Below are 26,891 nucleotides of genomic sequence, written 5' to 3' on the forward strand. Positions count from 1 at the left end.
ATGCCTCTGATGATCATCTTTCGAGTTCGAGAAGATGAAGATATCGTCCATGTATACATGAACGAAATCACCTATGTATTCTCTAAATACATGGGTCATCAGACGTTGGAATGTAGCCGGAGCATTACAATCGCCCTGTTGCATTGTAGTGCTCACAAACGTGCCATAGATGGTGGCAAACGCTGTTTTCCACACATCTTCCGGCATAATTCGTATCTGCTCGTAAGCATCGCTCATGTCTATCTTTGAGCGATACTTAGCAGCAGCTACGTCCATCCGGATCTGATCTTGATCCGGGAATGGAGTGATATCCTTCCATGTATTGTCGTTCCGTTTACGACAATCTATAACGGTACGTAGGTTACCGTTTTTCTTGGGGATACATAACATAGGCGCGGCTTGGTTGGTGGTCCTTTCGATCCACCAGCCGGCTTTTGTGTATCGGATGATCTTATCCCTCAATTGGGTTTTAAGAACATCTGGACATCGAGGAAGGTGGTATTTTTCCACCTTACTCTCATCCATTAGAGGTATGCGATGGTTTATCGCCCTCATCGGAGGTAGGGTCAAGGGAACTTCGCATATAACATCCTTCGCAGACTCATACCAAGCCTTACGAAGGATGTCGATCTCTGCGTCGTTCTCCTCCTTCTCGGCTGCTTCAATTCGAGCTGCCTTCAGATTGAGATAACGTCGGGCTTGACGTTGTTCGTCTTTCGGGATGTACCTATCAGGTACATGTTCCGAACTGTGTACAGTAGGGAACGACTTCTCTTCTATTGATGAGAGGTCGACCTTAGGCTTACTACGGCTGTAAGCCTTCATCTTCCGAATTTTATCGGGGTCCTTCTGTGGTTGTGGTGGCTCTGCTGATTCCACCACTTCCTCCCCTACTCGAGCGGCCTCAGCATTTGCCAAGGTCGCGCGAGGGATTCATTCCTCATCCGGAACCTCCTCAACGCTCACATTTCGGTTCCCGAAAACGCGATGCTGAGGAGGAGAGACAGACGGAGGAGGGACAGTAGGCGGGGCGGCCACATCGGACGCTAGAATCTCCTCGGTTGATAGAGATTGAGGATGTTTATTAACATCCTTCATGGTGTGTACGCGTGCCACCGGGGGTTTATCCCGGGCGTACAATGCGGCCTCGTCAACTTGACGGCGGAACGTACGTCGCTGACGACGCACGACCCTCTCTTGTTCGAGAGTCAATGCCGGGTAAGTCTGGCCGTCAATTTCTACTGCTTTTTTGCCAAAGTCAAGTATGACTTTGTGCTGCAGTAGGAACGGGGTTCCCAGAATCGCATCATAATAGTCGATGTTAGCGACATCATAATACGCCTCAAATGAGGAGGTACCCATCTTGGCCAAGGCATGCGTACCATAGTTTATGGTCGACTTACTGCCAACTGTACCCAGTTGGAGAGTCATTGGCTCATCCAGCTCGACAAGTGGGGTCTTCGACACAACTGCAACATCAGGACTGATGGCGTTGGTCGTACTCCCAGAGTCGAAGAGCGTGTAGCACTTCAACCCTGCGATATCGATTTCTACAGCCAGTACGATGGCCTCGCGTTTGCCTCGTACTGGTTGTTTGCCACTCTTGACGATCTTGGCGTCATACACCCACGTAGGACGGTATTCCTCCTTGTTGGTGCGCTCACGCGAGGGGTTCATCGCCATCATAGATACTGAGGGCTGCTCGTGAGATTCGCTGTTCGTAGCAGCAACCTCCGCTGCTACTTCTGCCAGCAAATCTTCAGCGGTATGCAGCCGCTCATTCCTATTCTGGCGCTGACGTCGCTTCTTCTGCCTGCGACGCTCGCGGAGGATAGAATCGGCAACCTTGCTACTCCTTTCGTTGAGCTTATTGCCAACGGGAGGAGGAGGGGGTAAGTTTACCACCGGGGGCTCATCAGTCAACAAGTTGTTGACCTCTCGAGCTGCCCGACTGATTCCTTCCTTTATTAACATGCCCAAACCATCTTGGTCGGACATGTCATCCTTCTGGGCTTCAATCACCGTGAGAGCCATCCTCAGGGCACTTTGCCATCCGAGGGAGTATGCCTCACCCAGGGTCGGCACATTACCAGGCTGTCCTTCAAATGAAGAGACAGTTCCGTCCGTTGTGTCGTCAGCCTGCTCGACCACGAACGACCGCATTGGGCGTTCTGGTGTGGGAGCGCGACTTGGAGGAGGAGACTCCTCGCCCTCAGAGCGCTGGAGTGATTCCTCCACCTCCATTTCGCTATTAAAGCTCGTGTCGCCATCAGGCACGAACTCTACGCGGGCTTCGACAAAATCGCCTGATTCGAAGTCATATTCGCCTTCAGAATCGTCGAAACGACGATTAGTTACTCGCAGTCTCATTGACTGCCCTATCGTCGCCGTTTCGTCGTTCTCGTCTCCTTCAGAGTCTGACGAATCGACAGTTATCGCAGAATCAGAGACATTTGCCTCTGTTTCCTCGCCACAACCCCCACGGAGCCTCATGGCTCCCACTCGGGGGTTATCATCATCACTATCAGTTTCCACATCGGAGGTGTCTTCGCCTGGTGATCCTTCATCACCAGAGCGGTCGGTGTAGTCTCCTGCACCGTTCTCCGAGTCGGAATATTCGACAAATGGGGTACCCTCTGGTAGAGTGTCCTCATTTGTAGTTCTTGGGACATGACCGTCAGTCGGACGGTCATTCTCTTGTTCATCGTTGCTTCGGTCATCGACCGGACGCTGCGCATATAAGCGGCGCTTTTTGTTAGCCCCGTCCCTTTGCTTATCCTTGTCATCCTTCTGAGGGCAATCTCTGCCCCAGTGCCCCAGCTTGCCACAATTGTAGCACGCGTTCGGGTCGCTGGGCCGTTGTGTTTGCCCTCCTTGAGGACGAGAGGCAGCCGGACGAGGAGTAGAGTCCGTCCTACGTGGAGTAGAGTCCCGTGGGTTAGAGTCCCTCGGGGTCCTACTCCTCGTGTGGTCTCTTTGGGGTCTGGTTGACCCCGACGGATTATGGTGATTCGTAGGCCTTGACGTCGGCCTACTAGAGGAGGGTCTATTATTAGAGGGATTATTATCCCTGCTAATAATTTTGAGAGATGAAGACCTTGTCTTCGTTTTTCTCTCATCTTCTGCTTCGAAGTTGGATGCGAGTGTGTATCCACGCTCGCACCATTTAGCGGCATCGAGGAGCTCCGCCATTGTGGAGTCCTCGGGGGTTACCCTCTGCTGGAGTATCGCCTGTCGGCGTAACTTCGACGGCAGTTGATAAAAGAACTTACATTTGAGTGAGTATGCGTCTGGCATACTCCTCAAACGTTCTGCTGCGGTCAACAGACGGTCGTAGAATCCTCCGACCGTGTCTTTCGCTGACCACTTGCAGTTCTCGTATTGCTCGTTAGCAACACGAGCACTTGATGTATGGATGAAGCGCCGGTATAAGGCGCTCACCATACTCTCAAATGTTTGGTGACGGGTAAATCCCCTGATACTGTCGTATTCCTGGTTGAACCAGGTCTGCGCAGTACCCTTAAGGACTTGCCCTAGAGCAAGAATACGTTCTTGCTCCATCTCATCACTCTGACCACAAAGTTTGTACATCCGGAGCTGGCGGATGAATTTCATCATAAAGGTATGAAATCCATCCGGATCGTCAGCTCCAGAGTATTGCGCGACCTCAATTTTGAGGTTCTTTGCGAACGCTACTCCCGCGGAGTTTGTCACTTCATTGTCGAGGTGATGATGGATCATCTCGATTATGAGCTGTAGCTCATGATCCTGATGATCCCATCCTGCTGGTCTCGAAGTACTCACTTGAGACGCTGCACTACCTGCCTGCACTGGCCTGGTAGCAGAATACGACGAAGGGGGAATATAGTCCGAATCAGCATAAGCACTAGCTCCAGTATTTGGAACTCGTGCGCTGATTGAGGGTCCAGGGTCCTCGTCTTGATAACGAGGACCGTCAGCAAACCTCACCTCTTCCCGGCGTGTTACTGGGGTTCGTATTATCGAACGCAGAGGCGTAGGGGTCGTAGGAGGAGCAGGGCCATTAATCCTCCTGAAGTTACGTACCCGTATACGGTACTCTTCTTCAGGTTCACCCTGCCACTGATGGGGATCAGGTCTGTAAGGACCGTTAGATCCTTCCCCAGTTGCCTCTCCGGCTCGCTCAGCTTGTTGCCTTGCGAGCCTGTGTGCTTCGAGCTCTTCTTGAGCTCGGCGATGTTCAGCGGCCGCGTCTTCAGCCAGCTGTCGCTGCTGTTCTGCGGCCTCTTGTTCTTCACGCTCCACACGAGCGTGAACAGGTCCAGTCCTTCGCCGGTAATCGGCGTCGGACTCACCCTCTAGTCTCTCAAACGGATTGACATCTTCTGATGTCTCCCGTTGAGTCATAATTGCTCTGGACTTACCTTTGTCCACTCGCGCCTCTGCATCCTTATTGGATGAGGATGAGGGCATCGGATTACTATGCGGGACCCTTTTACTAGGTGTTCGAGTCCCGCTTTTAGAGTATATATCTGCCAATTCGGCAGATACCAAAGGTTCCGAAAATCGAAACCGCCCGTCTTGCTCGAAGGCGGTTTCAATTTCCACCAGGTTATCGATGATAGCCTGGCTCTCGTCCATTATACGAGTGCGCATCTCTCCCTGCTCTTGCAGGAATCGACGCGTTTTCTCGTCATAGTCGGAGTAAGCTTCCCTTGTGGACGCATGAAGCGCCGACAACCCGGTAGCCACTTTCCGAGCCGCCCTCAATTTCTGCTCGACGGTTTCGACGAGAGGGTCATTGGAGGGGGCCATAGACGATTGTCTATCCATCCCTTCATTCTGAAGGGATTGTTGATCATCGGAGAGCCTTCGTTGGGCTCTCCCTGCAGAGGCTGCGCCACTCGTTGTGGCGCCTTGACTCACCTGTTGAGTTTGACGGTGACGCTGCTCCGGTTGAGCTTCTTCGTCATCGTCATCGGAATTTTTGAGGTCGGGCGTCGGGGTTCGGGAATGGGTCCCATTGTTGGATGGAGAGGGGGCTGTAAAAGGAGGGGCGGAAAGGGGGGATGATGGTCGTTGGTCGAGAGCGTCGGTCTGCTCATCGCCGGACTCGCGGTCTGTCGACTCTTGCGAGTCGTGGGAGCCATCATCGGCGCCGCGAGTCACTGCCCTGGTCCTCGGCCTCTTGCCTGCTCCACCACCCCTTGCACCGCCGCCTCGCGTGTTCGAGGAGGACGGATCACCAGATCCTCCTCCGCGATTTCCTCCACGGCCTCGGGAGCTCATGGAAGATATTGGGGATATTGGTTGGAATAAAAAGTACGCACAGTAGATAGATCTTGCGGACGTTCAAAAAGTGTAAGAGGTTGGGGTCTTGGTCTTGAGGTATTCGCGCCTGAGAGAACGGTACCCGCCTGCCCGTCGAGGGTGCGGATGGTATTCCAAGAGGTACGAAGGTTACAAGTAAGATACAGAGTACATACGAGAGTCCATGAATATATATACGAGATCTGGCTTGTTTGCCAGGAGCAAACAAGCGCGCGTGATAAGATAAGATCGATCGCCCGGATGCAGCAACGCGGAAGTGGCGCTTAGGATAGATGTGGCCCACTCATGTTGAGTGCCACACCGTATCCCTAGCCGCCCCTTACAATTATGCTTGAGGATAACTTGTAGCTCAGAAGTTTATGGATGAGCCGTCTGGCAGCTGCTTGGGGACACCTTTAGACATAGTTGATTTATCATTTAGCACACTTCTATCATACAGCTTCTCATCCTACCCCCTGTAATAGAACTACCCGTCTTGCAAATGCGTTCCAATTCGTCTCAGCAGCCTCTATTCGGTCACCACACCTCCTGTTCTAAGTCTCCGCCTTTCGACCTTTGAATATGGCCTAAGCTGCTGTTTCACCGAACGTCCCGAGTACGCAGCTCCGGAAGGGTTTCTGTGCTGGGTGAGGTATGACCTAGAGGGAGGGAGCAGGAGCAGGTCCGTAAGTTAAGTACCAACCGATTCATCAGGAGGTTCGGTACGCTGCTCCCGAAGCCCGATAGCACAGATGGTGATCAGCGGAGACTAGCTTATTTAGTGGAAGGACAACCCACATAATCCAGAAAGGTGCAATGATATCAAAGAAGGGCGATCTCTCAGGATCCAGCTGTCGACGAAATCACCAATTGACTGAATGAGCATTGTGTCGATATGCAACCGGTCGAGGAGACGCACCTTTCCACCGATAAAGAAGGACAACTGGCGAGACCATTGAAGTTCAGTTTCAGGTAAAACTACCCGCATACAGAAAGGAATGCATACCATTCCCATCAACGCCATGACACACGACATAACTAACATGATTCTGAGGTACAAACCGTTTTCAAAAAGTGTTCCGAACATCCAAGACCCAGACACTGACGCGAAGTAGAAGATGCCTGGCGACATAAGTTCGATTAGCGAGAAAATAAGAAAGTGGAATATCAAGGGACTTACCGTCACGAAGAAGAACTTGCGCTACACTATGCTGGCCCAAACCAAACCGACGCATGTCCAAAACGTGCGAGTAGCTCTTCCTCAGTGTCAGAACGATCACAAAAAGGTCATAAAAGAAACTCAGCGCAGAGTTGATGAACTGGCGATCTAAGAAGGAGACAGGTAGGATCATACTTGGCTGTGAATACAATTGACGAGTCCAATAAGCTGAGAACTCACATCTAGAGATTGTGAGAAAGAATCAGGCAAGGACTTTAGCGGCATGTGTATCAAAATGGCTTACATGGCAAGTGAAGTAGGATCAGGCGACACAAGTTGGCATCTTGAGAGTGACTCCAAGTTTGTGCCAATAGTGCCAGCAGGGACTTGCAGGATGAAATCGATCTAAAAACAAGCAAATCAGTAACATTCGATCGGAAGAGTGGGAAAAACCCACGAACATATAATGCAAGGGCCGTGCGTAAGACGATAAAAGCGATCGACGTCAACCCAACCACTCTATTGCGATTGTACAGAGCATATACTCTGAGCGCCATGAGGGCTTCGCAATTGAACAAAACTTGAATGAGGGAAGCGAGTAATAAGCAAAGGAGTTGTTCTTACTGCATGATGCGCACATTCCGATTACCATACTGAATTGCATTGGATATCCAATGCCTTGACACCTGAGTCCCAAACGTTCATATCAGTCAGAAGTTCAGAATTGGACAGGCGATGGAACGTACGTTTGGTCTGTCCCGTTCGCAGAGAATGTGAAGAAACCACAAAGTACCATATGCAGAAGAATGGAGTATCGGTTTAGGAGGAAGACAGCAGAGCGGAACGTCGGTCTGTGTAACCATATAACATATATTTCTTCAGGCAATGTTGCAATATAGTCGCCTAGCCAAAGGGCTGCAGTCGAAGGTCAGTTTAGCACGGCAGGACGGTGGAGAAAGGGAGCCGAACCGGCTGCGGACACAACAGCGCTGTTGCTGACCATCCTATAAAATCGTAGCCTGTCAGTACCAAGCACCATATCCGATGGAAAATGGGAATAAACTACAGAGCTGAGACATACCGTAGTTGTATAGCAAAGATATCTTCAGGAGCGAATACCATAGCAGGTGCTGCGGTGCAATGTGTTATGCAAATCTCCATCTTATGACCTGTCTTTATATTGTTCAGCATAGGCAGGCCAATCGGACCGCTCAATCTTTGCCATGGTCAATGACACTTACCACATACTTGAATTCCGAACTCTTTGGCTGACGACGCTCATGAATGGTTTCACGCTGAGGCCTCCGCCACTACATGAACCCACAACACCGACTTTGCCGGTGGCCATCTATGAAATATAGACCCACGCACTGTAACACAACAGCCTACTTTCAAGCATTGTGTGACGAGAAGATAATATCTCGTTGGCCATATTCTTGTTGCGATCTGATGTATTTTGTGTGGGCATCCGAGCAACTAATAAGTCCGCGGACTGAATCCACGCGCGGGTGCGATTGGCCAGGATTGGCCAGGTTTTGTAACACCATGACCGACCGCGGCAGCTGACTGCGCTGAAGTCTCACTGGTCCAAATTATAGTGGACTACGGCTCCACCACCATGCCTGGGCGGGATCCCAAAACACACCATCAACAAGAGAGAGAGAAACTCCGACAAGGGGTCCCAGGGGCTGTCTCGAAGTTATAGAGGGCGTGGTCAAAGATAACGACAAAACTTACGATGACGAAGGGGTCACTCATTCATGCACATAGGGAATGAAGTCAGGCGTACCAATGAAAACAAAACCCTGGGAACAAGACGTAAGATTCCCGTCATTGAATGATTGTAGAATTTTGGCCCAAAGAGATAACAAAGAGATGGAGTTTTGTCATCACCGGAACAAAGGGAACAAATTGACGAGTATCGTCGGCATTCCGCAGAATGAAGATGTGGACACAGGTTTTTCAGCACTTCGATGCTTCACGTTAGCCACCGCGCAAGAAAGATATGCACTTCACCCGGGCGGAGAGTTCCTGGTTTGACTTTCCGCCAACTTTCCGCATCTCGCCACTCGTCAACATTCCGAGAAGTCGAACCAACCGTGGCCTTCGGCATAAGGAGCTGAAACGTGTCTAGAGTGTATGTCAAGGGGTAGTGGTATCGATGAGCGACGGAGTAGCTGGAAATTGTCGCAATTCGAGTTAGCGTCGTTCACAAGGGCACTCCGGGTTTTTCCACCGGTCGTTCAACGAACTTGCAGTCTTCGGCAACACCCGGTGTGGCGAGCGTGCCACACTTGAGCTCCAAGAATGACTCAAGGCATGATCAACTAGGTAGATCCTTTCAGTAGGAAGAAAAGGCAGTCTCAATCCAGTTGGAAGTGATTCTCGAGAATGAATTCGAAGACCAAAGTCACGAACTCAGAGATTTCGATCCGGAGCTCGAACAGAGCGATGTCAAGCGAAAACGGTATAATATTGCATTGAAGCATCAGGATGAAGTAGCGGCAACGAACGACTACATGGGACTAAACGCGAGCAGAGTATCAACGATTCATCGGTAAGTAGAAACATAAGAGTCGTATCAGTAGCCATGCACAGAATCGAGAGGTACTACGGCTATAAAGAAGTCCGATGAATATGAATATGTACGAGTAATGTTCGAGGAAATGAGCGGAATGGTATGTTCGGGAAAGCAAGGGGGAGAGGATCATTAGGATAAAGTCCATGAAGCTAATCGATCACATAGTCACGGTAGGACGTTCAGAGTCTCAAGCCCTCGTAAATCGCGGAGAGCACCTCACGAACTTGAGCGGAGATCTAGTTCTGTAATTTCAGCCCAGTCAGTCCCGTCGTCGCATCTCATAGAAACGAAAGGATAACTCACCGACTCATCGCCGAAGGGGGGCTGCTGAGGAGGCGGGGGAGGAGTGCCACTGACCGGGTGGGGGCCATCATCGCGGCGCTGAGGGCCAGGACCTCCGGAGGGAGGGAGGCCAGTTCCGGCAGGCGGGGGAGGGGGAGGGGGAGAACCGCCCTGACGACGCTGGTTGCCGTGAGGAGGAGTCGGTCCCGAGGGAGGGGGCTGGGGAGCATCCGGGTGAGGACCGTCGTCGCGGCGCTGAGGGCCAGGGCCTCCAGAGGGAGGGAGACCAGTCCCGGCAGGCGGGGGAGGGGGAGGGGGAGTACCACCCTGGCGACGCTGGTTGCCGGGAGGACGAACCGGGCTCTCCGAGGGAGGGGGCGGCGGAGCACCTGAATGAGGACCATCGTCACGACGCTGAGGGCCAGGACCTCCGCCGGGAGGGGGAGGAGGAGGGGGAGGAGTACCGTTCTGGCGAGGCTGGTTACCGACAGGAGGAGCTGGGCCCGAGGGAGGAGGCGGGGGAACATCCGAGTGAGGGCCATCGTCACGGCGCTGAGGACCAGGACCTCCGGAAGGAGGAAGTCCAGTACCGGCAGGCGGGGGAGGGGGAGGAGGAGAACCGCCCTGGCGACGCTGGTTGCCGTGAGGAGGGGGAGTTGGTCCCGAAGGAGTGGGCTGGGGAGCATCCGGGTGAGGACCATCGTCACGGCGCTGAGGCCCGGGACCTCCGGAGGGAGGAAGTCCAGTAGCAGGCGGAGGCGGGGGCGGGGGAGTAGCGTCCTGGCGAGGTTGATTCACAGGAGCCGGGCCACCCGCTGGAGGAGGGGGAGGAGGGGCGTCCGAGTGAGGGCCATCGTCACGGGGCTGAGGACCGGGACCTCCGGGGGGAGGAGGAGGAGGGGGAGAAGTGCCGTTCTGGCGACGCTGGTTGCCGTTAGGCGGGGAACCCGATGGAGGGAGACCGGTGCCAGACGGCGGCGGCGGAGGGCCACCCTGACGGCGCTGAGGGCCCGGTCCTCCCGCAGGCGGAGGAGGCTGAGGCGAGCCAGCGGGAGGCGGCGGACCGGCCTGGCGACGGGAGGGCGGCGCTGCGGCGGGCGGAGGGCCAGAAGGAACGTCGCCGCCGTTCGGGGGAGGAGGAACGGACGAGGCAGCGGCGGCGACAGCGGACGAAATCGCCTGGAAATTATAGAAAGGTGATCGTGAGTTAGGAATCACAGGGTGAGGACTCGAAGAGGACTTACAGCGCCATCTGGGAAGCCAGAGCCACTGGGAGCAGGGGCAGCGACATCGGAGTCACGAGCGACCTATATGGCGCACGGATGGTCAGAATAACGTTACACTCGTATAGAGATCAGGAAGAGAACTCACAGCTCCGTTCTCCATGGGAAGAGCGGCAACGTGAGACGCGATCACGACGAGCGCGACAAAGTTGGAGAGACGAGTGAACTTCATGATTAAAAGCTGGTAGACGAGAGCGAGGTAGAGACGGTGTGTGGGTATTGGGGATGTAAGAGTAAAATGGTCCCGATTGTTGTTCGAGAGGAAGAAGCAAAGCTGTTGTGATGACACTAGAGCAGTTGTTTGTTGGGAGACCTCACCAGCAGAATCGAGAGGTCTTATATACCTTCGTTCGTCCGAGTACGTAACCCCAGAGTTGCGAACAAGACGAGTACGTAGCAGCCACGGAACACCAGTGCCACTCGTTATTGCATGACTTCAAGAACAGCCCTCAAACGAGTGTTAAACTGAACCAACGCTCCAAAACCGGACGGAGGCCGCAAAACGATGGCACGATGGACAATGCGCAGCAAAGCGTAGTCCACAAGAATAATACAGATATTCGCTTATTACGCTCGAAGCCGCCTTTGTCGTCAGGATTTACAGGCAAGGACGCCGCACTCCAGCAGTCTTCAGGGAGTCTTCAACGACACATGAACTCCAAACAGGGTGAGAAGTCGGTGTTCACCCGTCACAAGCGAAACGACGAGCTCTGCGCACCGCAGCAGCGCCCTCGAGCGCATTCGAAGCAAAATCACGACAGCCAAAAAAGTGGGGAGGTTGAAGAATATGCTCCGCTCGTCATAATAGCGCTCGGTCTGGGGATGAAGCTTGAAGAACGGGTGGTTCGACGCAGTTCCATGATCGACGGTTGGACGGAAGCCCACAAATGGCAACAACGCGTCTCATCACCAGCACCGGATGTTACCGGAAGGCGATCCATCTGTTCTACAGCAGGTCTTTATTTTACGCGTGCTGGGGTTGTGGGGTATTGCGGGGCATGAATGACCCCTGTGGCACGAAACGACCTCCTTCCAATATGCCCCTACACATTAGCCTTATACCCGAATCCCCTTCGCGACATATGCATGAACACACATACCAAGCGCAGTAAACTCTTTCAACGAGAGAAGAGGTCCTCTTGACGCAACAAGAAATGGCCGCGAAAAGAAAAACACAAATCGAAGCGTCATGGTCCCCGGATCGTCGAGGTTCTGCTGCGGGTGGCGCGCACGCCGTACAGGATAGCGGAATAATGTGTCGGGAATGCTCCAAGGGTAGTCACATCGAACTGGGTGGGTACCGGCCAGTGTCTTTGGTCGGGACTCGCAGCAGCATCGCCATCGAGAAAGTATTCGGCAATGTCACAGTGGCGTGCGCCACAGTTCGTACAGCACCCTCGGAAACGTCGAACCGTAAATTCCAAGAAAGATTCGTCATTGTGCACTTTCCTCTCAACAGGAGTGTCTCAATCACCTCCGAGCGAAAGCCTACACCTACCCGCATGCTCATACCAGGACTCTGATTATTAGGCTTCCCAGGGCCACAGTGCGAATTAAATCCATAAAAATAATGGTCAGAGAGATGAGCGAGCTCAGTTCGGTCCGATAAACTGGTACAATATCCGCCTAACGAGGCCTGAGAGGTGCTGTGGGTCATGCTACGGATGGAGATGACAAACGGGTTAGATTGTAAGCTCCGACGTTTCACTGAAGAGAAGAGCCCCCCAAAGGACGAAGAAGAGGGTAAATGGAGGGGTGCACACCTGGTATGTGCTCTGTCGACACGGAGAAGTACAGAAGGTCAGTGCACTGCTGCGCGCAGAAACGAAATGAAAAAGCGTACCATAACCATCCCCATTCCAATGGCCGTCAGCTGCACCAAAAGAAGAAGGGCCCATTAGTCTCGATCCGTCATCACACCAGTGCAAGACTAGACCAAAGAAGAATGTAGGGAGAAATGAGGGAAATCAACTCACCACCGCCTCCCCAACTTCCCCTCTCCCGCTTCTGGGCACCAGCCCCTTCCCCCTCGCCATGACCCACGCGCTCTCCAAACCCTTCGGAAGCACGTACATAGCCAGCTCTCCTCTCCTTCTCTTCGCTTCGACGAATAGACTTAGGCCCGAGAGGAGTCCGCCGAGCCAGAAGGACTGTTTTGAGATGAGGAGGTTGACGAGCCAGAGGGGCGGTTTGAATGATCCTGATGATCCTGACGGGGAGCGGGTGCGGAGACGCAGGAGGAGGTCGTAGAGGTTATGCTTGAAGCAGAAGAAAGCTGCAGAGAACAACGAGAGCGATTTAGATTTAGTACTGCTACTTTTGAGGCAATGCTACGAAGAAATGGAAACCTACATTGATAGATCACGACGAACGTCCCCAAGAACGCCGCACTCCTCATCGTTCCCCATCCTGCTCTCCCCAGCATTTTGACCGGCTCTTGGGCAAACGCTTTCCTCTTGAATAGCATCATCGGTATAAAGTGCAGCGCACCGTAAATCGGCAGCATCCACCTACAGAATAACGTCAACGGTCGTCAATGATTCCGCTTCGAGCTCCGGTCAAATTGACGGTAGAAGAAAAAACCCAAAACCCCACCTAAACACAGAAATAAACCTATCCACCGGAACCGCCAAGCACGACTCCACAGCAGGATGCACCGCCGCACACGGCCCATACCGCGTCCCCCATATAGGTGGCTCAAAGGCCGTGGCAGCTGTAAGACGAGCGACGAGCTCGGTCGAGTTCGAGGGGAGGATTTCCTGTTACGTGCAGCCGGTCAGTACTCGCTCAGAAGCCAGAAAAAGAATATGGGGAAGAGGAAAGGTGATTGAAAGTAGGGGTTCTGAGAAGTGAAGAGAGCGTACGTTTCGCTCGAGGACCCTCTCGAGATCTTCGAGCTTGAAGAATCCGTCTCTGACTAGGTCACGGTTCATGCTGACGCCTTCTGCGGGGATCTTTCCGGCCTGGTTGATCCTGGAGTGAGATCTCTCGGTCAGTGCATGTGCCACCCAAGCGAGACCGAACGGTGCGTACCAGGTCACATATGATCTAGGAAGTGTATCTGGCCGAACTATGCAAAGCAATAGTAATTGAGGATCAGTCTTTTATGGATGGGACGGCGTATACGTACGCAGGAAGCCATAGAGGATCTGTCCACAGCTGTCAAAAGAGCCCAAAAAATATCAGCCTTCCGATCGTAACAGAAGACTTGAGGGAAGTCAGAGTTGGAAGTTACATACCAGAGCGAAAACACGATAACATCCCCATACGGAATACTAAAATTATGCTTCGTCGAGAACGCGTTATATGATCCTTGCAGCCCTCTAAACCACAAAAACGATCATCAATCGCGTCAGTACCACCATCTCCGCCGTGCTCTTCCATAAGCTGGACGGAAGACAAAAAGAGGAAAGGACAAACCTAACAAACAACTGCTGCGCAATAACCGTCCTCCGTCCACCCTTACTCCTCTCAAACAAAATCGCCAACCCTCCCGCAATCGCACCAGCGACGACCGCATGCCACCTCCTCGTCTTCTTCCGCACCCAAACCTGGCGCATCTGCGCCGTCGTGCTCAGCCTTGCTCTTCTGTGCGCTAGAAGTGTACCGCCTGTTCTCATTCGTTGGCTGTCGATCGTGAGCAGGGAAGAGGAGGGGCTGGGCGTTTCGTCGTCTTCATCATCATCGTCGTCGAGGGCGGAGGATGGTAGTGAGTTGGGTCTGAGGTTGGAGGTGGGTGTGGGTGGGTATGAGAGGGAGGTTAGGTAGGAGGGAGAACGGATAGACGTGAAGTCCAGCGAGGCGAGACGGGAGAGTTGAGCGGAGAGGGGAAGGTTTGGAGGGAAGAGGATGGGGAAGGCGTTCAGTAGAAATTTATACAATGTCACGAAACTGCCTATACATCACAACATGTCTCAGCATCTCTTGAACTCAAGAGGATTCGTGATAAAACAACGAGAGAGCCTACCAAGCATAGCAGCCGCTCTGAACGAATCTGGTCCGAAGAGGGCATGTTGGATGTAACTTATTCGGTGCTTTCTATGACAACGAAATATAGGACGTGGAGAAATGAGCGCGAAGGTGACGAGAGTGATGAGAGAACCGATCAACCAAGGACATACCTCGGAAAGTTCTTGATCCTAGCCATAAGAATAAAAAAGTTGATCCCCGACCGTATCGCAAACGCCAACGTGGCCGCTCCTACTTGTACATACCCATCAACAAACCTCCACAAAAAACGAACACTCAAGAGAAATGAAAACGCACTCAATCCGCCTCTCGTCCCATGTTCCAAACACTCCCACAAATCGCCCACCTCCACGGCCGGCTCCCCTCTATCCCTCCACACCATCTTCCTCGCCTCCTTCAGCCTCTCCTCATAATTCGCCAATACCACCAAATTCTCGAACGATGCTATTGCCCGTCTCGGTCGAAATTGGAGGTACGATTTTGTGCGGTTGAGTGGTGGGCCTGGACCACCTGAGGATGGGAGTGGCGCTGGTGGGGGTTTTGAGTCCATGATTTCTTCGTTTCTTGATACGACGGCGGAGACGTTTTTGAATTTTTTAGTCGTAACTCGTAAGGCAATGGGAGAGACTGAGGCTATTGAGGTACGAAGGGTATGTAGGGTATGATTTACGGATGAAGGAGCAAAGGAAAGAAAGCGAAACTGTGGGGTAACGCTTTCCCCTGGCCGGTGAAAGCCACGCCTCTGGGGTAATTTCGTCTCCGCACTCAGATCCCGATAGCCCGATGTCATATCCCAGCAATAATCACGTTCCTCGCGCGACTTTGTCTGCTTTAGCGATGTTCACGTCAAACACGGTCTGAAGTGTGCTGCCAGTGTCGATTCCACTTTTATTCTTACTTGAAGGGTAGAGGATGACTTTCTCATGAACGTACGTATACGACCTAAATATTCAGACAAGGGACGAAGACACGAGGCAGTGTCCAAAAATCGTACGCCCGTCCGAACAAAGACACGTCGGTGCATGTTCGGAGCAGACGGTGCTAAATTAGCGGAGGAACTAGAAGCAAAAGGGTGACCGATCGTTTGCATGTTGGTGGCACATCTCACCCTCTTCTTAAATCGTGCAGGCACACAGAGAACGAGTGTCATGGAAGCTCAAGCATGGATACATCTGGCATTAGAGGTGTGAATGACCGACAAGGATACATGCTTCTCCGCTGTGAGAGTGAACCGTAATCTGAATAGCAAATATCGAAAGATCAGCACGATGCTCGATCAGAAGGACGGACGCATGACGGAGGATGAAGAGAGGGTGATCAGACAATAATAATGATTCCGGATAGACGTGAATCCTCAAGGACAGTAAAGTCTCGGTTGAGGGAGTCTGTTCTGTCATCGCGTAGCACCCTCTGCATCTCCCACGAACACAAAAAAAAGAAAGAAAAAAGACAAAGGAAATCAGAACTCACCAAACGTCCACAGCTCAACGGCTCTTGAAGTAGTCCTCAAGAACGTGCCTCCCCTCCGTCTCCGTGCCGTACTCCTTAACGACGACACACGAGCACCCAACGATCTTACGCGGGTTGCCCTCCCTGTCGATCTTGCAAAGTCCGGCCCAGGTCCCGAGGATCTTCGCGTCTCCGACCTTGATGAGGGGGATTTTGTGGGTAGCGCAGAGAGCCTCGATAAGCTTGATGTACTCTGCCTCGGTACAGGTCTCGACGAGGACGCAGAGGTGGGCCTGGCGACGGTCCAAAGCCTTTGCGCACTCGCGGAGGCCACGAGCGAGACCGTCGTGCACGAGGGAAATCTTCAGGACTTGCTGTTTGGGTGAAAATTATTAGCATTTTTCAGCAGGAAGTAACGGTACGAATACGAGCAGGACACTCACCTGAAGAGCCTCCTCAACGGAGAGTTTTCCCTTGGGGGCGGTGGAGGATTCCTCGACCTCGGGGGCCGCCTCCTCGACATTGATCTCATCTCCTGCGTCAGACATCCTATATTTTATCACGCTCGTCGTCAGCACCATCTAGTGGTTAACAGACGGATGAGACGTACGTTTTTGATATGGATAATTTTGCTAGGGGCTACAGGCGATGTCTTCGTCCGCTCTCGTTGATGGTGTGGAAAAAATAAGGTTCACGGCGCGAGAAGTGTTATATAGCAAATGTTCCCACGCCTTCGGGGTTGGCCGCCACCGTACGTATGAACGTTCAACGATCGGTTCGAAGTCCCGTTTCGTCTTGCCATCCTTTGTCTGTGTTGTTGTAGTTGTAGTCCATAATGGTAAGCCTTGGTTATTGTTTGACCGGGGCATAGCTTCATCTATATATTATAGAGTCTCGCGTTCCTTCACGCTCTCGATTGTCAAGAACGTACGCGCTTTCGCCACACACCCTTCGCCGTTCACTCACCCACCCTTATCAACCACCAGCCCACTCCGATGCCATCTGGGGAATAAAATGGACACCCACATCCGACACCGCAATTTCCATCTCTGCTGACGGAACCGTCAAACGATGGGACTCATCCTCTGGCCAAGTCCTCCGCTCGCTCGCGCCCCATCCACTCGCTATCGTTTCGCTCTCCACTTCTCCAGATGGTAAACGGGCATTATATAACACGATCGAGGGACTGACCGGGCTGTGGGACGTGGAGAGTGGGGAGGTGCTGGGAAAGTGGGAGAGTTATGCGCGGACTGGAGGCGAGGCGACCGAGCCATGTGAGTGTTGGATTCAGAGATTGTGTTCCGGGGTGAGAGATAGCGTAGATGATATCTTGTACATAGTATCTGGAAATTCAATGTCGAACGCCATTCTGACAAGTCGCTCGCTTCGTAGCATGGTCCGTGTCCTTAAACCCAACAGGAGCTTCGTATGCCTCCACCGGCAGCTCAGGAAACGTCACCATCCATTCCGCCACTCCGGACTCTTTCGGTCAAAAACTCGCTACGTTGTCTAGCGGAAGGAGTAAGTTCGGCATGCGATGTAGTCATGTGAGCCATGTCTTCCTTTCTTTCCTGCTCCAGTCACCTTTGTTCTGCTCCCCGACAAATACCGCCACTCCACTCACAACTCCTACTCCATCCCGTTCGCCTGTGCATACGCTCGAAACTGATCTATGACTTGTCTTCCTGGCACTGGTGGGATCCTGTGTAGAGTCCAGATGGTAGCAGAGTCGCGCTCGCCGCTGAATCGGGCCAAATCTACATCTTCGACCTTGCATCGCAGGCTCTAACCGTCACCTACACCTCACATGCAATGGCCGTTCGCTCCCTCGCTTGGTCGCCGGACTCGCAGGTACGTCCTTTCCACTTCCGCCTTCCACCGTCCACCTTCCAAAGACGTTTTTACCGTCCTCCTATCGGTCACGCCACTCCACCTCACCGCACCCCATGTTAGGCTGTTGCGCACGATCGTCGTCCAAAATTCTAACATTCTGCCCGTCCCACCATCAACAGCTCCTGATGTCAGCGTCAGAAGACAAACGGCTCATCCTGCACGACGTCCGTACCTCCTCCGCCTCCGGCAAACCAGGTTCAGGAGCCGTAGCCTCCTTCTCTGGTCACTCCAGCTGGGTCCTCAGCACTGATATCTCGCCGGATTCGAGGTTGGCTTTATCTGGGTATGTCCTACATCTACTACATTTCCTATCCACGAATACTCACCGTGCGTACGTACTCCAGCTCCGCCGACAAAACCATCAAAGTATGGGACCTCGCCGCCCGCGCCGCCGTCTCGACTATCCAGGATACCGACCAGGTCTGGTCTGTCTCGTGGAGACCGCAGCCTGCGGCGAATGGCTCTGCGGGTGCGTTCGTTAGCGGTGGGGAGGATGGGGTAGTGAGGTGGTGGAGGAGCGCTGGGGCGGGTTGAGATTGCGGTGGGATATGTGGGCGTGTCTCGGGATTTGGGGCGCCCGGTGCATAGAAACCGCTGAGGAATGAGGGTCGTTCGAGATCGCGGTCGAGGTCGTGGTCGGAGGTCGAGGGATTTTTTTTCTTGGAAGCATGGGTGGACGGCACGAAGACACGATCAGGCGATCGGACATTGTGTGTAATTACGGTATGGGTACGTGAATTCCCGACATTGTCCTTGGGCTTCCTGTGCGCGCATCGTCTTCTATTAGTGCCTTTCCATGGATCCTACTGGCTGTACGAGCCCTCTGAGATCTAGCGCCACACACTCGGTTCTCCGCAGATATACTTTATCCAGTTTAGGCTCGGTGTGAAATCGATCGCATGAAAGTCTTTGTTCATGTTCTCGCCGCGGCTTGTTCCTTCCACTAGTACGGCACGAAGTGGAGTTCGTCGTTAACCCAACGGCCGACCAACTGGCTTGAACAAGCAACGCACAAAGGGCTGCCCAAATGGGGCAGGCTCTTGATATTCTAGCACCTGCGCGATATCGATCCTAGCGCACGTACCTTGGTGTCCAGGGTAGCTGAACTCTGATTCGTTCGAGGAAGTTTCGAAAAACATATATAAGGGCGTCGAAATGCTCTGCAGTCTTTGTGCCAGCTCGTATGCTCCTGTTCTCAAACCCCATCCTCTTCATTCTTGTCCTCGTCCTCTCGTCCGCTATAATTCGCGCACTATGAACCGTCCACAATATCCTCCTGAAGCTCAAGCTCAAGCTACGTATCGTCCTCCTCCCTTTCGTCCTCGACCTGCTCCTCCACCACCCACTCGAAACGAACCAAGCCATCCTCCCGGATGGATCCGCCCAAAGTTCAAGTTCTTGAGGCAGCCTACGACGTCGGCAGATTATCCTCCTCAAGGACCAGTGCCACCACGTACGTTCACGCTCTCAGCGAACCACACTCAGTTTTCCTCACTGCTAACTAATTATTCTCCAGGCCCCTCGGTCGCGACAAGTCACGACCAGCCAACATTCCACTCGGCAATTCCCCCGCCCGGGCCCGTTGGGTCACTGGATCCAGGTTTTAGTTGGCACCCACAAGCGTCAACATTACGTGATCAAGCGCCTCCTCTCAGTGTCACTTCCCACTTAGCGGTCCGGGATCCCCCGCAGTTATCTTCCGGCCCTGGCTCGTTTCAGCGGCAACCTGTTCCAGCTCCTAAAGCTCACGGTCAGGATGGACGTCCGTGCAGACCTTCTGGCCCTGCCTCTCTAACGCATGGGAAGTTTGACCGACCGTGGGACCAGAGAGATAGAGCACCCGAACCACGACTTCCACCGCTAGCACCACCACCACCACCACCTCCTGCTCCTCCTCCTCCGGCTCGATCGGAGCCTCATGTCGCTGAAAAGCCCATGGCAGTCGGTCATACAATGGCGCACCCTCACTTCTCCCCACCCTTGACGATTGCGCAGTATCAGTTGAAGATATTCAAGGATAATCACACGTGCCCCGCGAGTACTAGTGCGTCTTCCCCACGTTATGTTTTGCCTCGTGTTTTGCCTCGTGCTGACTTTTTCTTTTATTTTGCTTTTTCTTCACTTTTCTATCTCGTATCTCGTCCTCTCTCCTCGCCATTTCAGTGTCACTTGAGCAACACCTCGAAGCTAAGAGGATAGTCATCGCGTTGCTGGAGCATCGCGTTCCGAGCCGAGTAATTATTGGCTGGGGCGTCGACCAGGAACTCGTCCTCGAATCCGCGAATGAGCTGAAACAAGCCGCGCCACCGCCGCGGTCGGAGGACGTGCACGTGGCTCCTGTTGTGGCCCATAATCCTGTACCGTACGCTCAGCATCACTCTTCTGCGCCGTCTCGTTCGTCGGCGAATCATTCTTCGTTTTCGCATCCCAGTTCGAGTGCACAGGTGCCGTATCAGCAACACAGACAGCACGACGTCGTCCAAGTCCAGCCACAGCATCAGTTGGAGCAACGCACTCAACAATTCGAACGGCAGGCCCCACCCCATCTCCCACAGCGGCCGCCGCCGCCTCCGCAGCAGCAACGACAACCATATCAACAGCCAGTCCACGATCTAGTTGAAGGTCAACGTCAAGTCCGTACTCAACATGCGCTGCCGCTCGATTATGACCCCCTCAACCCATCGGCCACACTTCCCAAGACGCAACTGGCTTCGTTCTCGTCCGCACCCTTGAACTCTCAAGCACAACCCTTCCAGCCGAAGCATCTTCGGAACCCTTCTTCTACGGCATCCGTCGAGTCGTCGACGAATCAATCTAGCCAGCCTACACCGGCGACAGTACAGCAACCCGCGCAACCCGCGCGCTCTCACCAGCCCACGCCAGTCGTGCACACCAATACGTCTGCCCAACCATCGTCGACGAGCCTTTCCGTCAAACTTCCATCCACCGAATCCACCAATGCCGCCGAAACAGAGTCCAAGAAGGCACCAACACTTCCAAGGCCCACGTCTCGCACTCCTCAGGCGCAGGCTTTCCGCGTCCCTCTAGCGTCTTCCAACGCAGACCCGCTCGCAGCGCGATTCTCCTACCGCGCCGGCGTGAACGATGTTCTGAAGGGTGCCTTTCCCGCCTCATCGTCGTCCCAGCCACACACCGTGGAGTCCTTTCCATACGAACGCCTCCGGAAGCTTGAAGCCGTCCACGTAACCCTCACCTCCGAACCCTCCGTAGAAGGTTGGACGCCTGACTCTACACTTCTGAGCCCGTCTTCCAAACCTGGTTTTTTTGATTTAGGCGGTTCGTCCGCCGAATATGTCGAGCTCGAGGAAGGCGATGTCACTGTCACTGTCACTCTCGCTGTCGGTGGCGCCGACGCCGACGCTGGAGACCCCTCTGCGACCAATTCATCTGCGTTTCCGACTGATGAGGAGGGCGATACGTATTCGCACTTGCCCGGTTACGAGAACGTCCGGTTATCGTCACTGGTTCGCTCATCTCACCACCCCAACGCTAATGCTCACCCCGACGTCCCGGAGCTCGACACGGACACTACAAGACGCTCTGGGCCCAGCTCGTCTGCGCCTTCGACGGTTTCGGAGTCTGACGGTTATACACCCCCGCCCTGCCACGAAGACGACGACTATATCGGCCCCATTCACGGTCACCGAAATCCTCGAACCGTGAACAAACTGGCTGATGTTCAGGACAGTCTCGCGGCGTCGTGGTGGGCTGCTGACTGGGCGAGGGATAGAGCAGGCTTGCCTCGCGGGACCGAGTCCGTCAAGAGTGCCGATACCGATGACAAGGCCAAGGGCAAGGTGGATAAAGGGAAGGGGAAGGCGGCGGACATAGGGACGGGGATAGAGGCGGAATTGGAGAAGCAGACTAAGGAGGACGTTGTCGTATTGCCGGAAAACGATACCGACGGGGGGCCGGGCGACCTCGCCGGCGACATTGCCGTCAAGCGTGCAGAGCCTCACGTCTGTGTGGAGGGGAGCGAATGTCCTCGATACACGGCCAACCACCCAGAAGACTGCACACACGGCCCCTGGCATCCTCCGATCGTATGTCAGGACTATGCCGAGCGCCTCGGGTGCTCGAAACTGCAAAATGGCGCCAAGTGCCTAGACGTGCATGTTCCGCTCGAGGTGTCGAGGAGGCAGCCTCCTGGTTGGTGTCCCCAAGGGAAGGAGTGTAAAAGTCGGAGGAACGGGAGGTGCCTGACGAAGATGTGGGGTTTGGTGCCAGGGAAGAAGACGCACCAAGAGAACTTTCATGGGAGTAGTGAGGAATTTCGCGCACTTTGGGAGGATTATCAGAAGAGAGTCGTTGCGTATCTTGAGAGGAATGCGGAGATGATGTTGGAGGGTGCGAGTGAGGTTGTTGCTGCAAAAAAAACACGGTGGAGGGTGCCTCGTGGGTAAAATTCTTTGTAGAGCTCTTTTTTCTGGCTATGCTTTTCTCTCAAGTTTTTGCTATGTACTTCGAAAACTGAACTAAATTGTATTATGGTTTCCAAGCCCTCGTACCTGACAAATACCGCGTTTGATGACCGCGAGGGAGTGGAAGATGTACTTGCGGACTCACCTCTTCATCGCGTCGCCACCCTTCTCAAATCCTCCAAGTCATCAAAGCCCACCACGAACCCTTCATCTCGAAGCTCCATGAGTCGCGTGAATGCCTCCGGTGCCGTTTTCATCATCTCCACCTTATCCTGCGCAAGCATCCGGAACGACTTCAGAGGCTTCAACGACACGCCATCGAAATCGACTGCATTGGGAGGCATCTTCCAGCGGCCCTCCACAATACCGACGATGGCCTCGTAGTATGTCCTATCTCTGCGAACATCTTGAAACGGCCTGAGAGGGGAGGTCAAAATGAGGTGTTCGATATTAGAGGTGCCGCGGCACTCGTTACTGAGGTGGTGGTATCCGTTGTGAGTTTCGGGGTATTCGAAGTTGAGTCGTCCGAACATCAGATAGGCAAAGGTCTTGTGTACAGCGATAGCGAGGGTGGACAAATTGGTCATGTCCCCAACGAGTAGTGATAAGTAGGAGTTGCAGAGGGTGTCGTTGAACGAGATATAAGACTTGATCCGGTCTTTGTGGCGAGTCACGAATGCGACAAACTTGGTGCCCAGCGGATGCCCGAACCGTATGGACTCAATCTCGAGGCTGGCCAGATCGGGGAAATCCAGAATAGGGAGGAGGCGGGTGAATAATTGCGAGTGGAAGCCCAATGCGAGTTTGAGCGTGGATATGTGGGGAAGGGAGACTGTGGACGTAGTAAAACCCTCAATCTCGATGTCGATGTCAGCATCTTCATCGTCGAGGCAAGTAAAGTCCAGTTTCTCGAGATTATTGCAACTCGTGAGTAAGGTAAGAAGGCGCCCAATGTGGACAGTCCGAGGGAATTCCATAGTGCCGAGGTCGAGGGTAAGGCTAGTAATATGAGATGATGGGGGGAATAGTTGGCAAGCCAGAGGATGTCGAATGACGACTTCCCGAAGGCGAGGAGAGGTAGAAAGGGTGTCCTTGAGCGTCCAAGCGGAAGGGACTACATCGTTCTCGCGGTACCAATCTACACCCGCTACGAAATCATAACCGTAGCAAAACCTCTCCAGGAGAGGCAATGAATTCGACGGCATCGTAGGTATGACGGTCGGATCACCGTTACATCGAAGCATGAGTATGATGTTCTTCCATCGCGATGCATGCTCGCAAAGTATGGAAAGGTATTGATTCGTAATATGCTGGCGATGTTTCAGCAAGCCCAATCGGAGTGACAAAGGCTCGTTCTTGGAATAAGAGAGCCAGGTCCGTAGCGCTTGGAAGAGATTGTCGCGTAGGCGAGAGTTCCAAGGCGCATCGGGGAGATCAAGGTCAGACCATAACGCGGGCGTCGATTGTGCAGTAGCACGCCAATATCGACAGACCCGAGTCAGGACGATGATGAGTTTTGGACATATGGTTGCTCTTGTCGGATCGCGAACGGGAAGGCTGAGATGGAATATTTCCGACAATATCTCGGGCGGAAATCGGTTGACCATGGCAAATACGTGTTTCTACTCAAATCTCATCAGTTTGACCTTCTCCATGAGATTTTGACCCTGCGCTGGCGGGAATGCTCAAACGAACATGTACGAATGGTGACTCCGAGGATGAAGTGCATAATACTTACACCGCTTGTCAGTCTCGCGATGGCGTTGGAAGACTACAGTTGGACTCGGTGTAGGTACGAAGTCAGACTGCGAGCAATGAGTTTATGTGGTGAAAAACAGCACAGGGAGTGCGTCGATTGCGAATCGAGTCCTGGCCACTGGTCTCGGAAGTAGATTGCGAACAAATTGTACGCCGCCTTCGGAATCAAATGCGTTGACATCGTTGAACCCGTCAGTTTGGCGCGGCCGCGGGTGGCGCATTGTTCTTGCCTTTGGGCAAAGTCTGTTTGTTTACCGGACTGTGAGTGTAAACATCGTGTTCAGGAGTATAAAAAACTATTGCTTCAACGCGCAAATCTCGACATACACTACCTCTTAGATATCTTTGTTACATATAACTTAGGACGTGTTATTATTGTCCACAAACAAGGGGCCACACAACTAGTAAGCCAAAGGCTTGGCTTGGGGCCACGGGAAAATCTGGCAACCATGCCCACGGCCAAACAACTAGATATGTATGCGACCGAAAATCTCGAACCGAGATAGGATTCGAGAAGCAAACCCAGCGGGATACATGGTAACACTAAAGGAAAAGCGTAGCGTGGAAAAAAATCGACACTTCTTAGCAGTTAAGATGGATCGCACCCGTAACTGACTAGAAGAGAGACCAGTCTATACATCATGTTCTTCGACAACACCCTGAATGAGTGGACAGGGGGAGATTGGTGAGGGTTAGTGTCAATCCGGTGGACACAGCGTCGAAGACTCCGCAAGACGGATCGGAAAACTCACACGATCACCGCATCACAAACGTCTTCAACTCCTCCATATTGCCAAATTCCACCTCCAGCCCTTCCTCCCGAAACTGCATTAGCTTCGCGTACACATTTGGGGCAACGTTCATCATATCCACCTTATCCTTCGTCCGCATCCTGAAGGACTTTAATCGCTCCATAGGTCTTCCGTCAAAATCGAGTGCATTGGTAGGTAAACGCCAACGACTCTGCACAAGCCGCATGACACGATCATAATACTCTGACTCGGTTTGTGGATAATCATGTATCGCTGTCATTCCTGGATGGACCGAGCAAATGATGAGATGCTCCAGTGTGATGACGCGACCGGAGTGTAGAGGACTGGATCCGTCGGGCTTGAGATTGTATACGAAGGTGAGCTCTCTGAGCAATGTACTGGGAAGTTTCCTCAGATCCTCCGTGGCCAAGGTGGTAAGTTGGGGAAGTCGATCGAACACCGATGTCATGGCTGCAGAGAATATGTCGTTCATCGCAAATAATCCTTCGATGTGCGAGTGGCGAGCGAGAAATGTTGGGAGCTCGCGGCTTAGCCAACCATTGGAATCGAAATAAAGAGCACGCAAGGACGGGAGCTCGAGAGCGCGCATGAGGGCACCGAATATGAGCGAGATGGACCCAATTGCGAGCGTGAGTGAGGAAACTCGTGGAAGTCGGATGAAGGCAGGAAATATGCCTTCATTATCGACGATGATATCCGATTGATAGTCATGACATGTGACAGTCAGTTTTTCGAGGCCATCGCAGATCGAGAGCGAGGTGAGAAGACGCCCAAGGTGGAACATCCTGTGGAATGTATTCACCCCGAGATCCAAACTAATGCTGGTAATACTGGATGACGAAGGGAATAGCTGGAACGCTAACGGGTGCCGAATCTGGACTTCATGAAGGTGGGGGGCAGACGAGAGGTGATCCTTGAGGGTCCAAGTGGGCGGAACACCGTAGTCACGGTCAACGGTGATGCCTGTCAGAAAGGAATCGCTGTAATAAAACCTTTCCAGGAGAGGCAGTGAGCCTGATGGTATTGGGGGAATAATATCCGGGTCGCCGTCGCATCGCAGTATGAGTATGATGTTCTTCCATCGCACGGAATAAGAGCACAGGATGGAGAGATACTGCCTGACGACAGATCGCCGACGTTCTAGCGAGCTCAAGCAGAGCGATAATGGTTGGTTTTTGGAATTTGAGAGCCAGGTTTGGAGTACCTGGAAGAACGATTCGCGTGCCTGCGCTTTCTTGGGCGCATTGGGAAGATCGAGGTCTGTCCATAAGGAAGGTGTCGATTGTGCCACGGCACGCCAGTATTGACAAACTCCGGTCAAGATGACAGCATGGCTCGGAGGTATGGTTGCTTTTGTCTGGTCACGGACAGGAAGACTCTGGAGAAAGATCGCTGAGAGAATCTCAGGAGGAAAACGTCGTGACATCTGAGATGTTCATTTAAGTACTAAATAAACGAGAAAAGGCAAATGGGGATTACACACTATCCCGGGTCAAGCTAGTAGCTTGAGCTACAGTTTACTCGTGGCAAACAGATGGTGTTGACGCAGTCGTGGCAGGCTAACCTTGTCACACTCGTCCGCCCAATAGTGAATCCTCTCTAGCTTTCCTACAGTAGATAAAAGGAGGCATCTTATGTGAGTCACGGTATTCCTCCCGCGATCATGATACGTTAGACTCGGGCGCACCGTCACCGTCACGATCTTCGACTCCGTTTTGTACCGTCTTGCACTGTGTTCGTCTCTGAGGCGTGGAAGGCGACTTGGAGAGGTCAGAGTAAGCTCAAAATGTGCCAAGGAGAACTTCGAAAAATAGATGTTCCACAAAGGATAGTGGGCCAGCAGTAAGTATGGTACCAGGATACGGTGAGCGACAAGTGAGCGATGCTAGTCAAGCTCAAGAGCCGCCACATTGGCCAGTCTGGCATCGAACTCGTGGCGTCGTTCGAATGTTGTGGCCACTGGCAAACACTGCTTTACACTGCTACCACGCACCTTCACGAATGCCTACCAGT

The 26,891-nt window shown here is 53.0% G+C and overlaps 8 protein-coding genes across 8 annotated transcripts; 2 read left to right on the plus strand and 6 right to left on the minus strand.

The window, feature by feature from the left end:
• Positions 1-933: 933 nt before the first annotated feature.
• STEHIDRAFT_155353 (uncharacterized protein) lies at positions 934-5,268 on the minus strand (the record flags this gene model as incomplete). Its single annotated transcript, XM_007302642.1, has 1 exon — positions 934-5,268. The coding sequence occupies one exon, from the start codon at positions 5,266-5,268 to the stop codon at positions 934-936; it is 4,335 nt and encodes a 1,444-aa protein (XP_007302704.1).
• A 731-nt stretch (positions 5,269-5,999) lies between these two features.
• STEHIDRAFT_155354 (uncharacterized protein) lies at positions 6,000-7,570 on the minus strand (the record flags this gene model as incomplete). The annotated part of the gene is made up of 10 exons (XM_007302643.1): positions 6,000-6,140; positions 6,209-6,232; positions 6,296-6,411; positions 6,470-6,690; positions 6,753-6,853; positions 6,910-7,028; positions 7,103-7,134; positions 7,195-7,363; positions 7,418-7,452; positions 7,530-7,570. The coding sequence occupies 10 exons, from the start codon at positions 7,568-7,570 to the stop codon at positions 6,000-6,002; spliced, it is 999 nt and encodes a 332-aa protein (XP_007302705.1).
• Positions 7,571-9,208: 1,638 nt separating this feature from the next.
• On the minus strand, positions 9,209-10,766 carry STEHIDRAFT_155355 (uncharacterized protein; the record flags this gene model as incomplete). The annotated part of the gene is made up of 4 exons (XM_007302644.1): positions 9,209-9,265; positions 9,333-10,490; positions 10,556-10,618; positions 10,683-10,766. 4 exons carry the CDS (start codon positions 10,764-10,766, stop codon positions 9,209-9,211), a joined length of 1,362 nt encoding a protein of 453 aa, XP_007302706.1.
• A 1,420-nt stretch (positions 10,767-12,186) lies between these two features.
• Positions 12,187-15,113, minus strand: STEHIDRAFT_109839 (uncharacterized protein; the record flags this gene model as incomplete). The annotated part of the gene is made up of 14 exons (XM_007302645.1): positions 12,187-12,252; positions 12,358-12,369; positions 12,438-12,467; positions 12,571-12,869; positions 12,947-13,104; positions 13,208-13,353; positions 13,459-13,567; positions 13,628-13,664; positions 13,725-13,753; positions 13,834-13,917; positions 14,015-14,489; positions 14,562-14,632; positions 14,716-14,794; positions 14,861-15,113. The coding sequence occupies 14 exons, from the start codon at positions 15,111-15,113 to the stop codon at positions 12,187-12,189; spliced, it is 1,848 nt and encodes a 615-aa protein (XP_007302707.1).
• Positions 15,114-16,047: 934 nt separating this feature from the next.
• STEHIDRAFT_109840 (40S ribosomal protein S12) lies at positions 16,048-16,560 on the minus strand (the record flags this gene model as incomplete). Its single annotated transcript, XM_007302646.1, has 2 exons — positions 16,048-16,386; positions 16,456-16,560. The coding sequence occupies 2 exons, from the start codon at positions 16,558-16,560 to the stop codon at positions 16,048-16,050; spliced, it is 444 nt and encodes a 147-aa protein (XP_007302708.1).
• Positions 16,561-16,834: 274 nt separating this feature from the next.
• On the plus strand, positions 16,835-18,702 carry STEHIDRAFT_94871 (WD repeat-containing protein 61). The gene is made up of 7 exons (XM_007302647.1): positions 16,835-16,850; positions 16,903-16,939; positions 16,999-17,286; positions 17,405-17,559; positions 17,723-17,863; positions 18,025-18,188; positions 18,250-18,702. The coding sequence occupies exons 1-7, from the start codon at positions 16,848-16,850 to the stop codon at positions 18,437-18,439; spliced, it is 978 nt and encodes a 325-aa protein (XP_007302709.1). The 5' UTR covers positions 16,835-16,847; the 3' UTR covers positions 18,440-18,702.
• A 1,135-nt stretch (positions 18,703-19,837) lies between these two features.
• On the plus strand, positions 19,838-23,076 carry STEHIDRAFT_120223 (uncharacterized protein). The gene is made up of 5 exons (XM_007302648.1): positions 19,838-19,949; positions 20,069-20,267; positions 20,337-22,279; positions 22,314-22,434; positions 22,493-23,076. The coding sequence occupies exons 1-4, from the start codon at positions 19,859-19,861 to the stop codon at positions 22,403-22,405; spliced, it is 2,325 nt and encodes a 774-aa protein (XP_007302710.1). The 5' UTR covers positions 19,838-19,858; the 3' UTR covers positions 22,406-22,434; positions 22,493-23,076.
• Positions 23,077-24,467: 1,391 nt separating this feature from the next.
• STEHIDRAFT_167378 (uncharacterized protein) lies at positions 24,468-26,790 on the minus strand. The gene is made up of 4 exons (XM_007302649.1): positions 26,566-26,790; positions 26,362-26,486; positions 24,858-26,304; positions 24,468-24,764 (listed from the first exon to the last, which is right to left on the minus strand). The coding sequence occupies exon 3, from the start codon at positions 26,302-26,304 to the stop codon at positions 24,862-24,864; it is 1,443 nt and encodes a 480-aa protein (XP_007302711.1). The 5' UTR covers positions 26,362-26,486; positions 26,566-26,790; the 3' UTR covers positions 24,468-24,764; positions 24,858-24,861.
• Positions 26,791-26,891: the final 101 nt, after the last annotated feature.

This window comes from Stereum hirsutum, assembly GCF_000264905.1.
Source record: "Stereum hirsutum FP-91666 SS1 unplaced genomic scaffold STEHIscaffold_5, whole genome shotgun sequence".
Lineage (NCBI taxonomy): Eukaryota > Fungi > Basidiomycota > Agaricomycetes > Russulales > Stereaceae > Stereum > Stereum hirsutum.